General features: G+C 34.0%; 1 protein-coding gene across 8 annotated transcripts in view; it reads right to left on the bottom strand.

Annotated features, from left to right (window-relative positions):
* Window positions 1–18,410, bottom strand: part of TDRD3 (tudor domain containing 3) — a 160,431-nt gene that overhangs the window by 95,920 nt on the left and 46,101 nt on the right. For 4 of the 8 annotated variants that reach the window (XM_027589063.2, XM_027589066.2, XM_027589062.2 and 1 more), the window contains exons 2-3: window positions 10,939–11,023; window positions 5,594–5,659 (exon numbers count right to left, since the gene is read on the bottom strand). In XM_027589063.2, coding sequence (XP_027444864.1) covers window positions 5,594–5,659; window positions 10,939–11,023 — 151 coding nt within the window. Of the gene's footprint in view, window positions 1–5,593; window positions 5,660–10,938; window positions 11,024–13,780; window positions 13,798–18,410 lie in introns of those variants that run through there. The other 4 variants (XM_027589067.2, XM_027589069.2, XM_027589068.2 and 1 more) reach the window with 2 other exon arrangements.

Genomic DNA, 18,410 nt, shown 5'->3' on the forward strand with positions numbered 1-18,410 from the left:
AGAGAAACTCTTACATACATGCATCAAGAAAAATATACAAATTTGTTCCTAGAAGTAGTGCATCTATTGTAAAAACAAAAGAAAAAGCACTTAAATATCCATCAGCAAGAGAATGAATAAGTAAACTGAGGTATAGTTACACAGTTTCATATTATATAAAAGAGAAAATGAATGAATAATAGATATATGCCACATGGATACCTATTAGACACGGAGCACTGAATGATAAAAGCAAAGTACAGCAGACAACATGTTAACATTTTATAAACCTTAAAAACAAAAATACATATTGTTTAGGAATAATTGCATATGTAACTACAATATTTTTAAAAGTAAAGTTAAACTTAAAATTCACAGCAATCAGTTCTTGGTGTGGGAGGGAGGAAGAGCTAGGACATGTAGGTAGGCAGAGTGGTACTGTAATGTTCTAGTTCTTATATCAGGCTGAGACTTCACACTTGCTCACTTCATTATTAAGCCTAAAACAGATGTTTGCATATATTAAACACTACATTAAAATAGTTCAAATAATCTACATGATATTCTGAAATTAAGACATTGGATAGTTCACAGAAATGTCAGGAGAATTAAAGAACTAGGTCTGCTGCCTACACAGAAAAAACACTCATAATCAAACCACAGAACTGGTTTAGTGGCCATGGTGTGTTGGTAAAACAGTTCTCAGATGGGGAGGGGAGAGAAGAAGCCTTAATATTTGTAGCATTTGCCAACTCCCATGGCTGATTTCAACTACCAACAACATGTTACTGAACTCCAAACTAGGAAGACATGCTGACAAGCGGTGTTCATGAGCTGTTAACAAGCTGGACCAGCACACTGCAAGCGTCCAGCTGTACACCTTGCTCTATCAGTCTCACCAGCCCTCGATACTTATCCCGGTACTGCTGCAGCTATTACCCTAGACACTCAATCTTGCTATAGCTTCTACCACGAGCAGAGAGCATTCACTACAGTTCCTGCTTATTTGAGTGATTAGCCCAAGTCCATAGCAGCAGTCCATACAGCTGACTAGCAGAGCTGAGCTACATATGCATGGCATAGCTGCAAAGGAGGCTGGGGAAAATGTGTCTGGCATTTTCTTCTCCACCACCACGACTTGAAAGATGGGACATTCCCACACATACCAGAAGAGAACTCAGGTTCTAGGAATCACAAACGTCTATGATACTTATCTTCCGTGTATTGTTATCAGTCAAGATTTTGTCACACGCTGTTTTTTTATAGTTTGTACAATAAAGTAGGTTTTTAATTTTTTTGTAATTTTCCAAATAGAAATAATGCTGCTGCTGCTGGCAGAGGGTAATGTATTCTGCTAGTAAGAGGCAGAATTAGGATTCAGATCTGGATCTGACATATACCAAAGTCTGTTGTCTTTCTATTACACATTCTAAAACTACGACTAAATTTGTTACATAGCAAAAGCAGATATAGGCATAAAGGGCAATAGAAATATTGGTGCTTAAAAATTAATTCTGCTCAAAAGGAGTCAGGAAAATTAGGAGAGAAGTGGAATATGAGTGGAGATTTGCAGAATAACTAGCATTTGCCTGGCAACATAGACAGATTTTAAAAAAGTTATAGTTCCTTCATCTCTGCAGTAAAAAAAAAAAAAGGGCAGTAATCATTTCTATTTTCAGTGTTTTTCTGAAGACCACAAAGATAATGCATATAAACTGCTTAACATCGGATCTAGCAGAGTAGATTTTTAGTAAAAAAGAGGAGAAGGAGAAGAAAAAGAAGAGTTTGCTGGAAATCAGGGTTCTCCTAGATAAGTTAGAAACTTGCACCAAAAAAAGATCAAGACGAAAGCAAGTCAAATGCACTGGGGATGCTGAAAAAAAGAGCTTTGCAAAGGTAGTCCCTCATCCCTATCTCAAATTTTCAAGCGATATTCACATACAGCGAGAGTATAAATGTAAAAAACATTTACAAACAATAGTAAAACGAAAACTTCTGAATCATAAATATGGTAGTACCTTTATTAGAAGAAGACCTAAAAGTTTCTACTCCTCAGAAATTTTAAAAACAGGGTATTATAAAAGCCTATTAAGTGAGAAATAGACATAATCTTGAATATGTTCTCCCAAATATGAGATGCCCTGTGAAAAGCATCAATTTGTACATCAAAGTATAGCGCAGAACACAATTTCTCTTATTCAATCGTTCAGAGCAATTACAGCAAACGAAATATGAGGAAAACACTGTGGGACCCCCAGTCAAAAGTAACCCTTCTACTAGCGTATCATTTGCCTATTTCCACACCTCTATCCTTCACCTTTTTAGCTTTTTTTCCCCTGGGAGAATTAAAAAAAAAAAAAAGAATGTAAGGTGAACAGGTTGTTTTTCAATTATCAGAAGAGTATCTGTCTACTATATATTGTTTTGTGCATTTTTTTAAAAAGATTATTTTTTATTTGACAGAGAGAGAGAGAGAGAGAGAGGGAGAGCACAAGCAGGGGGAGGGGCAGAGGGAGAAGCAGGCTTCCCGCTCAGCAGGGAGCCCGATGTGGGGCTTGATCCCAGGACCCCGAGATCATGACCTGAGCCGAAGGCAGACGCTTAACCGTCTGAGACACCCAGGCGCCCCTGTGCAGGCATTTTTAAACTCCACAGAAGTTCTATTAATATTTGCCAACAAACACTTGTAAATAAAGCATAGTAAAATCAATATTTCAGAGTAATTCATTGTTCTGAAAAATAAGAGTGCATGTTTAATTTTAATAACTCACCAGAAGGAACACTGACAAATTGTATTATTTACCACAGAATAAATTAACATACATAAAACATGATATAATTTTATTTAAATTAAAACTTAAAACTTTTTTCAATTATTTTTCTTTTCAAAAACATCTAATTTTCTAGACTGATGGTGAAAGGGCATTCACTTTGAATTTTAAGGCAGTGAAGCCATCTTGTGGTTGATGTCGGTACTGCCAAAGTTTTGAGCAGTCCCATTTGTAAAATTAGGTCTTTAATCACAGTCTGACGTTTAAAAAGGCATATACAACCTGTCATTTTTAAAACTCAGAAGAAAAAATAAATACAGACCTGAAAGCCTTTCCTTTTAGGGTTCCACAGTAATGCATAAAATCATCACATAGTTGGACTGGTAACAAAGTATTTTTACATTAACCTATATTTTATAATTCTATACTTTGGTTCAGAGGCTTAAGCTATGAAAATGACTACTGCAAAATATTAAACTTTAAAAAGAATATGAAAAATACTAAACAGCTTTTTGACCTGGCTTAGTCTTGGAAGCCTGGAGAAAACAGTCATCTTCCCCCTCAGCATTTTTTTTTTTTTTTAAAGTAGCTGGGAGTGGGGGCTGAACTCACGACCCTGAGACCAAGACCTGAGCTGAGATCAAGAGTCAGACACTCAACTGACACTCAGGCACCCCATTCCCCTTCAGCACTTTTAAAATTTGTCTGAAACCTTGGCATTAAGGTCATGGGCAACCTTAGGGAGAAAATATAGGAACTGCAAAATAATGTTAAAAGAATGGAAGGAAAGAGAAAAGAACCTGAGCAAAACTACTATATTAATTAATGATTAAGTTCCTTGCATTTTTTGCCATTCTACTTTCTCCCAAATTAACAGTGGTAACTAAAAGCTATTATTAAGACTCCAGTCTCAAACTCCAGATGACAGTGCTTTCTGAAGTCCCCGGATTTGTCTTTGAACAAAAAAGATGTAAATTCAATGTACCCAGGATTAACTGTCTTCTAACTACAGGCCTACAATCTTTCTTACCTGATCACAGATCAACCGGCTCTCCATTCTTCCTTTCCACTCTCAAATTCCCAAATGCTAAAAATGGTATTATCCAAGACTCAGTAAATATAATAACAATACACACCATGTGAGCATTTACTTTTGGCCTCTTTCGGGAAAAGTTTGAAGACTCCTCTCTATACTCCTTTAATCTACCTTCAATGAGGATTACTGCTTTGATGTTAGTCACTTTCCTGTAAAGAACAGTTGCACTCGTCAGACCTTTCCAAGACTGCTGCCTAATCTGGGTTCCATAGTCCAGAAACTTGCTAAGTATGCTTTCCAGACCACCAGAATCAACATCCCATGGAAACTTGTCCAAAATACAGATTCTCGGGCTCTATCCTAGTTCAATGGAATCAGAAACTGGGGAAGTCAGGGGTAGAGGGTGAGGAGCTGGCCATCTGTGTTTTACCCAAGCTTCATGGTGATTGTGGTGCACAATGAAGTCTGAGAACTACTACCACAACCAAAAAAAGAGATGTACAGAAACTGGAGAGAACTCTGAGAACAATGAAGTTGAATGAAAAGTTTGAGACAGAATAAACAAAGGAATCAGGATAACTAGCTTTAGCAAAAGGAAACCTGTGGCAATGACATTTACACGTCCTCAAGTATATGAAGAATTATTCCCAAGGAAAAGTAAGCAGATGTTCTCCATTTCCCCTGAGGGAAGATCAAGAAGACATTATGAACTTTAAGCTGTAACATAAGAAATTTAGGTTAAAATATAATTAAAGTTTGCTGACACAAAGTGTTGTTAAATATTAAAATGAATTGCTGAGGAGTATACATAACCTCTTCTCTGAGCATCTGTCTCAAAAACAAGAGTAGATTAGAAATTCTCTTACGGTTCTTTCCAGCAAAATGATTACCATCATTTACATAAACGGATTAATATTTAGAAAATGTGAGAAACGTTTACATTATAGATCTTTTATAATTATCTAAAATTTAAAATATCTGATAGCTATTTTAAATACCGAAGTGTTAAAATGGTAAGAGTATTTATCCAAACACAAAACATACACACTGAAAGTATTTATTTAAATTATAGATAATGGTGTTCTTTAATAGTTCAAAAAGTGACCAGTAGCACATAAAATTCTTGGCTGAGACAATTCACATGTATTTTAAAATAAAAAGAAGAAGTTGAATATAAATTAAAAAAAAAGTAAAAGATTGAGTAGTTGGTATCTAAAAATTGTATCCCTGGATTTTAAAAAGATCACTGAAAAAATTCACAACATGAATATATATATATTTGAAATTATCTAATATATATGACATACATAATATACCATATTATATATATATTACACACTAATATATATATGTGGTACAAAAATGAAAGCAATAACCAAATGCACAGCTTTGACAAATTGCTAATATCTTCTCACAGTCTTATAATTTTATACAAATAAGTTCATTAAATAAACATGGAAATAGGTAACTAAAATTAAAAGATACCAAAAGGTCCTTGTCCTGTATTCCAGCAATATCTGGTAAGTCTCACATGTAAGTATGCCATAATTATAATTCCTGAAGCCGAAGTTTTTTTTTTAAATGTCAGAAAGTCACCAAAAGTTTAAAAGTTCAAGTCAATAATTTTCCATTTGTATAGAAAGTCACTATAAGGATAACTCTGTGACCTATTCACTTCTAAAGTATTTTGCAGTTGCAAAATACTTTAGTCTTTAGTCTTTATTGACAAAAAATAATTCCAGTAATTTAGTAAATGTTCGTATTTATTGTAGTTAGCATAATTTAGGAAGTTAATGTTTTTCTTTACCTTTTCTACCTTTCCACCATTGATGTCACTGGGGAGGAATTTCTTGCCAATTGTTCTTAAGTCTGTCTAAAATAAAAATATTATTATTAAAATATAATTATAGAGAAGAGTAAATCTAAATCTAATCTCACTCATAAACAAAAGATGAAATTACTTAAGGTCTGCAGAATAAAATTTAAAACAGTATCTTTTAGCTGATTATGAGATCTATACATATAATCAATCTTTTCAAATAACATAGTCCCGTACATATTTTGTTTAAAGTACACTGGTAAGTTGAATAGTAAGGTTTAAGGCCTTAATTCTGGTTATATTCCTTTCAATAACTTAACTACTAAATCTTCTCTATTAAGACCTAATACTTGGTTTTATATAAACTGTAGTCTTACTAAAAAAATTAATGCCCCAACCCCAAACCAACTGACTACTTTTAGTACATGAACAGAACGAATATATTTTTGATAACTGAATCCTACATAACATTCATATGAAGAGTCATGAAAACACATTATTCTATTGGCTGTGATACCCATAACAAAGCTATATAACATACAAATATCCTAGGGAACAAATACCACTGCAACAGCAAGAGTAGGAAGACTTCATTGTAGTAAAAATCTGTATCATTTGCTTAAACAAATTACAGAAATTGAAGTTAGTGAACAAATGACTAACTATATGAAAGTGCAGAAGTACATATTTCTCAGCAAACCAAAGCAAAACATAAAAAGGAAAACATAAGAACTAACAGAAACAAAGTTGTAGCATTTCTGATTTAAAAACAAAACTTGAACTATACAATTTACAAAAAAGCAGAACTTTGAAGGATATTGTCCTCTTTAGGAAGTACAAACTAAAGGAACAATAAGAAATTTGCTCAGAGGAAAATCAATACTCATGAAGAAGGCCTAATTATTTAAGCTAAGAAATTTTGATGACTGAGAGTGTGAGGTTAGATTGGTAACTAAATTTATATTGTTCTGTTCTTCCTTAAAATATAACAACAGCTCTTCATCTCCTTAAAAGCAAAATAAAAGAAAATAGAGTGCATTTAATCACAAAAACTGTAAGACAGAACTTCATGTTAGACTTAAGGGGAAAACACTAGATGATTAAAATAACTGTGACATACAAGGAAGACATGGAGGGAAGTAGGATAGTCTTTCATCACCTAAAATAACAGAATGTCCTCTTATTTGAAATACCAGTATGTGGTCAGCTTAAGAAATGAGCATAGAAATTATACAATCCCCACAGATCTTTCCAGACTTTTACTACCATAATTCATATTTTATTTCTCAATGTAATGCAAGGGTCACTTCTTAGCTAAAACTCACCAAGTGGAACTGCCAGGCACACTAAGCCCCAAATCCAAAACACTTGTGTAATAATGGATTAGCTTTATTGTCTTTGCAGCCTCCATCCAATCACAGAGTAAAAGAATTACAAAGCTTATATATATGTTTATATATATATGTATATATATATAAAATTATACCTTGAGTTGCATGCCTTTTCACTTTGAAAATACTGAGTAACAGGTGGGAAAAAATATTTTCTTATATTAACCTTCCATATATTAGGATTGTTTTATTCCTAATGTTAATACACATGAAGTACTGAGTACAATGAATTGCAAAGAGTAAGCACTTAATGAATGTTAAATTTAAGATATGTATATTTTGTTATCATCTGAATATGAATAATCACCAAGTCAGTAATACAACTCACAGTTCATAAAAATATAAGCATTATATTGAAATAACTCAGAGGCTGAAATATTTAAATATGTATGCGAAACAGAATATATACAAATTTTATGATATACCACAGTCCCTCATTTCTGGTTTTTAGCAATAATTATGAAATTTAATTTAAACTAAAATGAGGCATCAATATAAAGTAGAAATAAGCACTAAACTAAAATCCTAAACTCTGAGTCATTACAAACTGTAATTAACTAATAGGACCATGGGCACTGCCACAAATTCTCTAAATCCAGCTAATTTATTCCTCTATAAAATGGAAAAAAATGTCACTAAGTCTATCTCATAAAGTTGTTATCAGGCTAAAGGAAGACAATATATTCAAAGTTTACATAACTTTCAAAGTGCTAAGCACAATATAATGAATATTTCATTATTCTTTTAACAAGATGAAAATGACCTACCAAATCTTTAAACATCTTAAAATCAAAATCAATTTATAAGTACTGCAAAGGCAATTTTATGATTCAGATGCCATTATATCAGGATCACTAGTAAAACTGGGTCCAAAAATACATTTATATTGGACATAAAAAATTATGCAGGAGAAATACTTAATCTATAAATACACATGCACGTGTGCACACATACAAAAGATCGCTATTTATTCGAGTAAGTTCAATGGAATATCTATTTGGCAAATCATTTTATATTATACAGAATCCTAAAAGAAATTTTTAAAAATTTGTTTTTAAATTTTTACTAATGCATAGTATTCAGTAATTTAAGACCAAGCTATCACTTAATTCACTTCTGAATAATTCAGGTATTTGAGCCCAAAACTACATGTTGGATTTTAATGTCATTTCTTAATATTCTTACTTCCCATTCCATAGAGTAAAAAATTAAGAAACCTCCTTTTCAACATAAAAATCTATACAGAAACGAATTACACAGCAGCTCTGAGGCTGCTCTTTTTAGAAGGTTGGCCCTAGGCTGGCATGTGGGAACTTTGTACTTGAACCATTTCCTAACTGAAAATGTGGTTCACTGCCTAGACTATTTGTATAAACAATGTGATTTATGGTGAACACCTGATTTTGGGGGAGGGCGGAGTCTTAGAACTGTTTCACTTAGGCAGAGAGTACCCTCATAAGAAGACCAATAAACGCCTTGGGTGCTAGTCTCTGTGGACTTCCCTGGGCAGAAACACTGTACAGTTAGCCTTAAAAGTTCACATTAGGCCACTTTATTTTTACAAAAGACCTACATGAGTTTTTGCTAACTGAAAGAAATTCGAAGATTTTTCATTTTACAGGTAAAGGAGAAAAGCAAAAATAGTGTTCAGTGGTTGTGTCACAGTGAGCCTTTAAAGAAACAGAATGTACCCCAAACAGCGAGAGGGGCACTGCTAAGCTTCTTCCCCAGGAACTACACTCAGCATCTCAGCATCCAGCTGCAATAGCTTTGAACTGTGTTGTAAGCATCTGTGCTTTCTCTTGATTTATTTTGTGCATCCTTTAGCGAGATATGCCCTAAGGTATCAGAAAAACCTGAGAGGTTACTTTTTGGGTCTGGGAATGCTCTAAAATCTTTCCATATAAATTAATGGTAATTACTTCTTCATTTTACACCATTTTGGCTTACAAAAGGTTTCGCAGGAATGCCTTACTTTTTTTTTTTAATTTTATTATTTTGAGAGAGAGCGAGCACGCACATGAGCTAGAGGGGTAGAATGAGAAGGAGAAAGAGAATCTTAGGCAGGCTCCACGCCCAGCGCCAAAATCAAGAGTCAGATGCTCAACTGAATGAGCCACCCAGGTGCCCCAGAAATGCTCTACTTTCGAATAGCGGGGAAAACCTGTACATATATTATTGCATTTTCATTGCTAGATAAAGGAACAAGCTCAGTGTGTCCCGCACAGGAGGAGGGGGACACAAGAAAGCTCATGCATGGATTATTCTTCCAACATGTAATAAGTTATATATAATAAGAATCAATAATGCAAGTCTTTTTCAACTAGTGACTAAAAGCCCCTAATCTTTGAAATTTGAAAAAAAATTCAACAGAAATACTACAAATGCCTGACTTTACTTAAAGGTGATAAGCTTGAAAAATAAATTAGCTGTCTGGTCTAGAGTTCATCCTAATTAAAAGTATTTCTTTTTCCTATTGTATGGCATGATATCTTAGATTGGAGTATTCAACTATGTATTTCAGAGAAAATTATAAAGACAAATTAATTCATAAAATAATGGTCATCATGTACCTCTTATGTACATAGGACAAATACTTGATCTTGATTTATTTTATTTAAAGTTTCACAGCCAATTATAGATAGCTCATTGCTATTTACCTAAGTATATAAATATGAAAAAGAATAGCAGAAGACTGTCACAAAATCTCTTCCTCATCATCTTTAGAATTTTTTTTTTAATTAATAGAGTTTTTTCAACATTTTTTGAAAGTAGAATTCAATTAGGGTGCAAGTCAAAAAAAGTTAAAGTGTATATGGAATATTTCCATTTGTAGACATAGACAACATGCATAATTTCTAAAGCTTACTTTAAAAATTTTATAGTCTTTTATTAAAAACGTGCATTCTTAGTTCAGAAACAAAAAATGATCTTGTTAGTTTTATTGAATAAAATTCAAAGAAGCTGAAAAAAATGACAGAATCAAAACATAAATTTTATCTGTTTAAGTCCGTTTAACTGTATATAAATTAAAGTAACGTAAAAAGAAAAAGTTATATACAGTTACATATTTATTTATATTTTAAATGTTCTTATCAGTTGCTGCCATTTCTGCTTCACATTACACCTGTGTTGCAGTGCTATGGTGGATCTGTCATTCTCTTATGAATAAGAGAATAAGTAATTCTCTTACGAATTTTGTTGACTATCATAATGTATAAATTTAATTTAATAGATTCAATTATAAATTTAATAGATTGTTATTATAAAGATAATACGAAAATACTCCCAAAGGGGTAACTGCAAGGTTGAAAAAAGAATATTCGTTTACTTACACCTAAATTTCAAACAATTCCTATAATTCTTCAAAAAAATCCAAAAGCCAATCCCAATTATGGAAAAGATACAGCTATAGAGGTAGGTGGAAGGAGAGAGATCTATACACAGCATAACTGTAATTACGGATGGCCTTAATCTTCTTATTTTACTTTTGTTTTCTTAAGTGTTCTACAATATACATTACTTTTATCAACAGGAAAAGTTATTCTGAAAGAAAAAATACAACTGTCAAAAAGCTATAACCTAGCTAGAGTTCCTATGTTAATGATTTGTTTTAATACATATGATCAGTATTTTCTGCTATTATACATCTACTGTAAATGTTATAAAATTCTATAACTGATCACTGGGGAGAAATGGGAATTCTAATTGCATTTTTTCCTTTTTTATTGGATTCTGTATAACAGATCCAATAAGAAACACATATTTCTAAAAACTGGGCTGATAGATTACCAAATTCAACGAACATCACTGCAACTTAAAATACACAGTAAAAACAAAAGATGTCCTCCATATTACTTATCTTAAATTCCAGTTTATTCTGTAAGACATTTTGAAAGCTTCTAGATTTAAAATGTTCATAAGTTAATAAACAAAACCTACATTGAGAGCAATCAGGATGATGTCATTTACATTGACTTTGTCAGGAGAACTTGTGCAAGCTTCAATGCCTTCATCTGAAAGATACCTGTTAAAATAAAATAAATGGCTTAATATTTTCTAAATTCAAAATTAACCAAATTATATTCTTAAATCAACATGCAATTGTGTTCTGTACTATAAAAAGCTTCTACTATAAATACCAGGGAAAGAGCTCTGGATATTCTGTTTATTTACCGTATCTGATAGAACAGAATGGGCAATGCGTATTTTCCCTCTTTTGTATCCTTAAAGGGATGTTGTGTCAATAAAATTATCCATATGCTTCCTGAGAAAAGCTATTTAAATAACAAAATATTTCTTAATGAATATATGAGCTACTCTTACTATTATGCAAATATAATATCTGACTTAAATATTTGTTAATACAGAAGTTCTTAGAGATTTGAGATGTGCTATAAAAATAGAACTAAAAATAGCACAGATTTAAACTCAATCCCTGACAATTTCCTCAGTCTGCAACTTTCTCATATTATCTTCTCAAGTTCCCTTTCTTGGACATAACATTCCTGAGAATGCTTTAGTAAATATTATTGACTTAAAGTGGCACAAAGACAGGCAACTTTTTAGCTAATACCTTTTACTTTTTTCCTGTTCTCTTTTCAGTTTTTTTACTCATTGTCTTATTGCCTTTTGATCTTTTATCCAGTCTAAACCAACCACACATCTGTTGTAGACAGTAACTAATTCAAGAGTAAAAAGATTATTGAATCCAGGAAAGAATCATTTCTACCCATTCATTCATGCCCATTTCAGGCATTCTAAAATTCTTTTGATAAATCCTAGAATTCAGGTATCATCCCCCAAAAGTCCACCTACACAAATGCCCATTAACATCTCACATCTTTTACTTTTTTTAAGGATTTTATTTTTAAGTAATCTCTACTCCCAACGTGAGGCTCAAACTCATGACCCCGAGATCAAGAGTTGCACACTCTACTGACTGAGTCAGCCAGGCACCCCCCCCATCTCACATATTTTATAATCAGTGTCAACTCCTTTAACCAAAGGCTGGTGCCAGCATTGCCACTACAGACATTCTCCCACTGAGAAGATAAGGAGTGTTAGGCTGACAGAACTAATTCAAGCTCATTCCTGATGGCCAGCAATTCACCATCAATCCCCAACATCAGACTGACTCATCCTAAAACACTTGTCAGTGTAAACTCTACCTGGAGACAGCAACCAAAGAGCATGTGCCTTTAAGAAACATAGATTGAATAATTTCTCAAAAATGAAGGAGCAAATGAAAAGACACGTAGGGTGCCTGGGTGGCTCAGTCGGTTAAGCGACTGCCTTCGGCTCAGGTCATGATCCTGGAGTCCCGGGATCAAGTCCCGCATTGGGCCCCCTGCTCAGCAGGGAGTCTGCTTCTCCCTCTGACCCTCTCTCCTCTCGTGCTCTCTATCTCTCATTCTCTCTCTCTCAAATAAATAAATAAAATCTTTAAAAAAAAAAAGAAAAGACATGTAAATCGAAGAATGCAAAAGAACAATAAGAGATTAACGTTGAAAAGCCTAAGAACAAGACCAAGGAGATTAAAGTATACATATCAAAGCAAGAATGTATTTAAAAAATTATATAGTATTGAGTTTAAGACCCTGGCAGTGCTTAACTACAATGATGAAAGAAGGCAAGTAGTTAACTGGGTTACAGAGAAAAAACAGAAGTGTTAAGTATGTACATGAGTAAGGATGAACGGAGGGGAGACAGTAATAACAGTACATAAGTGACCAGGGAATACAAATGTCTACAGTCAGCATAGATGGTTAAAACACTGCTTTAATTCAAAATGGCTGTTAATTTCCTTATTATGTTGTTAAATTTCATTGGTCCTAGCCACTGACTATATGTCATTAATCATCTTACAAATTCAGTTTTAGAAATATTAAGTCTCTATTTGTGTGAAAAGTATTATGTGAGTCAGTAATAAGATTAGTAAAATGATGAAAATTAAACACCTGCCTTCAAGGAGTTCACTGCCTCACAAACAGCACAACACAATAAATATATAAATATGCAAGGTCAAAATGAAATATTATAATGAAATATTAAATGAAATATTATAAATGAAACATTACAGGGGCTCAAAGTGAGTAGGGGATGGGAAAGGGTGCACAAAAGGGAACAGTATGAGCAACAACATAAAAGTAAAAACGGTAAAGCACTTCTGGAGGTAATAACCTGGAATATTCTAGCTGGAAAATGGGGAAGAAATGATAGATGAGTATAGGTTGAGATGGATTTTGGAAAGCAACAGTACACAAAGATATGGGTGATATCTTAAATGCTGATCAATTACAAAAACATAACTTTCAAAATTCCTACACAATGTGGAAATAGTATGCAATGATGAATAAAATAGTTTGTTTTTCTAGAAAGGCAAGTCTTTAGAATTTAAAAGATCAAAGGAAGTGAGATGATCTGGAATAAATCTTTAAAATAAGCAAAATTTACCTCTTCAGTTCTACAGATGAGGAAAAGAAGGCCCAAAGATGTTAACAGAACTTCCCAAAAATAGAAACTTAAGTGACACAAAGTTTAAACAAGAATGCCTCCTGACTCCCAGTTCATCAGTCTTTTCATTACAACATAGTTTTTATTTATCAACTACAATTGCTATGTTAGAAATACTATCTTCTCACAAACATAAACCAGTATCTGTACAAATCAACTTCCTGATCCAGTAGACAATTTTAAACAACACACACAAAAAGGGACAACTAGGCAAACTCCCCATCAGTGAACTCCACAATATATTAAAGAAGAATATATCTAGGGGCACCTGGATAGCACAGTCGGTTAAGCTTCTGACTCTTGGTTTCAGCTCAGGTCTCATGGTCATTAGATCGAGCCCCGCATCTGGCTCCATGCTCAGCACAGAGTCTGCTTAAGATACTCTCCCTCTTCCTCTGCCCCTTGCCCGGAGTGCTCTCTCTCTCTCTCAAATAAATAAATCTTAAAAACAAAACAAAACAAACAAACATGTCTAGTTTCATAGTAAAAGATCAGAGTACTAACACTAATAATTAGAGATTCAAAAATTGTAAAAACAGTAAAAATACCTATCCCTACCTAATATAAAAATGGAACACTAACAAAAATTGTAAAGGCAGAAGCCATAAAGAGGTGGAAATTTGACTTTATATATGTGTAAGTCAAATATCATGTGATTTCTTTCAAATAATGCCTGTAAAATGCCTCCTGAATATAACAAATTCTAAAATGTGGCTCAATCGCAATTTCCACAACTTACAAGTCTCCCTTACCCTTCATATTTTGAAAAATCAAAGGATTTGAGCCTTACAGCTATACTCCTATCAAGGAACAGGAGACCCATTCACAGCTCTCCCCAGTGACATCTTGGTGATCCTTCTATAAATACTGTACCATTTTCACTGAAGGACTCAATCTAAATTAACCAGAACTTGGGACTTACACGTTCATCTTGTTTTTGTAAACATTTAAAACTCCAACACTATCAGTGAATAAAACAAATAAAAAGTAATAAATAATAAAGGTCAAATTCCCAAATTGGCTTCAAGATGCATCAGTCATTCAGTAACTGAAAGAACAAAACACAAAATTCAGCAGCCTTAATGAGAGAAATTTTGGGAAAGAAAGGAATTGAAAAATTGGAGCAAGCATGCCAGATCTGATCCCTGTACACATCTGCACGACAGACGTGGAGGGAAGAGAATTATAATCAGTTCCCACGTACCATCTCTGAGCACGTAAAACCCAAAGGCATATAGACCTTAAAGAAGAAACAAACCCCAGAGAGCTCATGTTGACCAGAACAGCAAAAGCACACATTTTTCCATTCTAGTGGAGATTTCGGAACAGTAATTCATTCCTCTGAAAGCAGGTAAAATCCTGAGTCTAACTTATTTGCTGGCTATGATGGACACATAACGAGGAGGACAAAGACAAACTGAAGACTACATGCCCCATCTACAGGGAACGGCCTTAACTCACCTCCACCTGACTGTCTGTAGGAGGGCAGGTAAAGCAGTTAGTGTCAGAGCTTCTCATTTTTAGCTTTTAAGTTTTTGTAAAGCAATATATAAGCCAAACAAAACATAGTTCAGCCTGCATGTGAAACACCTACTTTGTACTTATTAATCATATTACTTTATTAAAATTATCTGCTTATTTGTTCCTATACTTTGAAGTTACCTGTCTTTCACATGCAAGTTTGTACCAAAGTGTCTCTCAAATGATATAATATTCATGACTGACCTCCTGTTCAAGCAAAAGAGTAAAAGAACTGTCTTTTGGGTCACTCTGTATGACTTTTGGAAAGCAATGAACACAATTATATAGTTAACAAATGTTCTTACCAGAGTTGTCTACATCAGACTAAAAAGTGTCAAATCACTTAGTGTGGCATAAATATTTTACAAACTGGACATATATGGAATTAATCCTTACTTCAGATTTCCAGATGACATTTTTTTTTTTTTAGGGAAGAGGAATGTTCTAATTAATTACCAGAAACACTAAAAAGCAAACACTAGTTTTCTTCCCTCCACCCACCTGATCCTTTCAAGCAGTTTGAACTAAGGCCTGAATTCCTAAAGTAATCAAAGACAGAATCTATTACTGCACATATAAATTAGGTTGATGACACAAGAAAATTCTTTAAAATGCCAAGGAGAAAACTAAGAATGAAAACATTCTTCCCAAATGAATTGGAACAAAATAAATAAAACAATGGACGTATCTGGACAATGACTGGTATACAGTAGTCTTAACTGTCTCTGAATAAAACCCAAATCAAATGGCCTCCTATGGTTTTTGTGGTCTTTGATCTATACGTGATTATTTGCTACCACATTGAGATTATTGGCCCAAATATGTACTCTAAATATCAAAATGGGAATTTTAACAAATTAATTCCTGCTTAGACACAAGAAAATAAAGATAACTAACTTCCAACTACCCAAGTTCAATACGGGGAAAGAAGAGAATAAAACACGAGATAATTAAAAAATCAATTAATATTCAAAGGTATCTTTGGTCCTGTCAAATATGGAAGTTGACAACGTACTGCAAATTCTCAAAACATTAGAATATATATATATATATATACACATATATACATATATTTTTTAAGTAAACTCTACACCCAACATGGGGTTTGAACTCACAACCCCAAGATCAAAAGCCACATGCTCTACCAACTAGACAGCCAGATGCCCCATCAACACATTAAAAAATACTTTACAAAACTGCCTGAATAAAGATCTATTCTCTCTGCCTATCCTGTTTCTATCCCCATTGCGTAAGTGGAATGTAACATGCTTGCCCAAAAATTCACTTTTTGCTATTATTCTTATACCCCAGAGACACTGAAATAATAACTTGCTAATTCTGTCCTCTAGGGCAGAAGAAAATGACTTATAAATCCCTATTTATGATTATAATTTGGGAAAATATAATGCAGGCATACCTTTATTGTACTTCGCTGCACTGTGCTTTGCAGATGATATTGTACTTCTTACAAAGTGAAGGTTTGTGGCAACCCTGTTTTGAGCAAGTCTATTGGTGTCATTTTTCCAATAGCATTTGCACACTTCATATCTTTTGTCACACTTTGGTAATTCTCACAATATTTCAAACTTTTTCATCACTCTCATATTTGTTACGGTGATCTGTGATTAATGATCTTTGATGTTACTATTGTAATTATTTTGGGGTGCCATGAACCACACCCATATAAGGGGAACTTAATCGATAAATGTGTGTGTTCCGATGGCTCCACCAACTACTGCTCCCTCGTCTCTCTCCCTATTCTCCCTTTAGGGCCTTCCTATTCTCTGAGACACAGTATTGAAATTAAGCCAGTTAATAACCTCACATTGGCCTCTCAGTGTTCAAGCGAAAGGAAGAGTCACCCATCTCTCACTTTAAATCAAAGCTAAACATGGTTAAGCTTAGTGGGGAAGGCATGTAGAAAGCTGAGACAGGTTGAAAGCTAGGCCGCTGCACCAGTTAGCTAAGTTGTAAATGTAAAGAAACAGTTGTTAAAGGAAATTAAAAGTGCTATTCCAGTGAACACACAAATGATAAGAAAGTGACACAGCCTTATTGCTGATATGGAGAAAGTTTTAATGTTTGGATAGAAGATCAAACCAGTCACAACATTCCCTTAAGCCAAAGCCTAATTGAGAGCAAGGCCCAAACTCTCTTCAATTCTATGACTGGGAGAGGTGAGGAAGCTGCAGAACTAGTATGAAGCTAGCAGAGGTTGGTTCACGAGGTTTAAGGAAAAAAGCCATCTCCATAACATAGAAGTGCAAGGGGAAGCAACAAGTACTAATGTAGAAGATGCAGCAAGTTATCCAGAAGATCTAGCTAAAATCATTAACGAAGGTGGCTACACCAAGCAATAGATTTTCAATGTAGATGAAACACCCTCTATTGGAAGAAGATGCCATCTAGGACTTCCACAGCTAGAGAGAGGTCCATGCTTGGCTTCAAAGGTTCAAGGGACAGGTTGACTCTCTTTTTAGGGGCTAATGCAGCTGGTGATTTAAGTTGAAGCCAATACTCATTTACCATTCTGAAAATCCCAGGGCCCTTAAGAATTACACTAAATCTACTCTGCCTGTGCTCTATAAATAAAAGAACAAAGCCTGGATGACAGCACATCCATTCACAACATGGTTTACTGAATATTTTCAGCCCAATGTTGAAACTCACTGTTCAGTAAAAAAAGATTCCTTTCAAATTACTACTCATTGACAAGGCACCTAGTCACCTAAGATCTCTGATGGAGATGTACAGCAAGCTTAATGTTTTCATGCCTGCTAACACAACATCCATTCTGTAGTCAAGGAATAATTTAGACTTTCAAGTTTGTTATTTAAGAAATAAATTTGAAAAGAAAAAAGAAAAAAATACAATTTGGAAAACTATAGCTGCTATAGATAGTGATTCCTCTGATGGATCTGGGCAAAGTAAACTGAAGACCTTCTGGAAAGGATTCGCCATTCTAGATGCCATTAAGAACATTCCTGATTCATGGAACAGGTCAAAATACCAACATTCACAGGAGTATGGAAGAGATTGATTCCAACCCTCTTGGATGACTTTGAGGGGTTCAAGACTTCAGTGGAAGAAGTAACTGCAGATGTAGTAGAAACAGCAAGAAAAACAGAATTAAAAAGTGGAGCCTGAAGATGGGACAGAAATGCTGCAACCTCATGATAAAACTTGAACAGGTGAAGGGGTGATTCTTATGGATGAGCAAAGAAAGTGGTTTCTTGAGATGGAATCTTTTCCTGGTAAAGATACTGTGAAGATTATTGAAACAAAGGATTAGAATATTACATAAACTTAGTTGATAAAGCAGCAACAGGTTTGAGAGGATTGACTCCAATTTTTTTTTAAGATTTTATTTATTTGAT

The sequence above is a fragment of the Zalophus californianus genome, chromosome 3 (assembly GCF_009762305.2).
Source record: "Zalophus californianus isolate mZalCal1 chromosome 3, mZalCal1.pri.v2, whole genome shotgun sequence".
Classification (NCBI taxonomy): Eukaryota; Metazoa; Chordata; class Mammalia; order Carnivora; family Otariidae; genus Zalophus; species Zalophus californianus.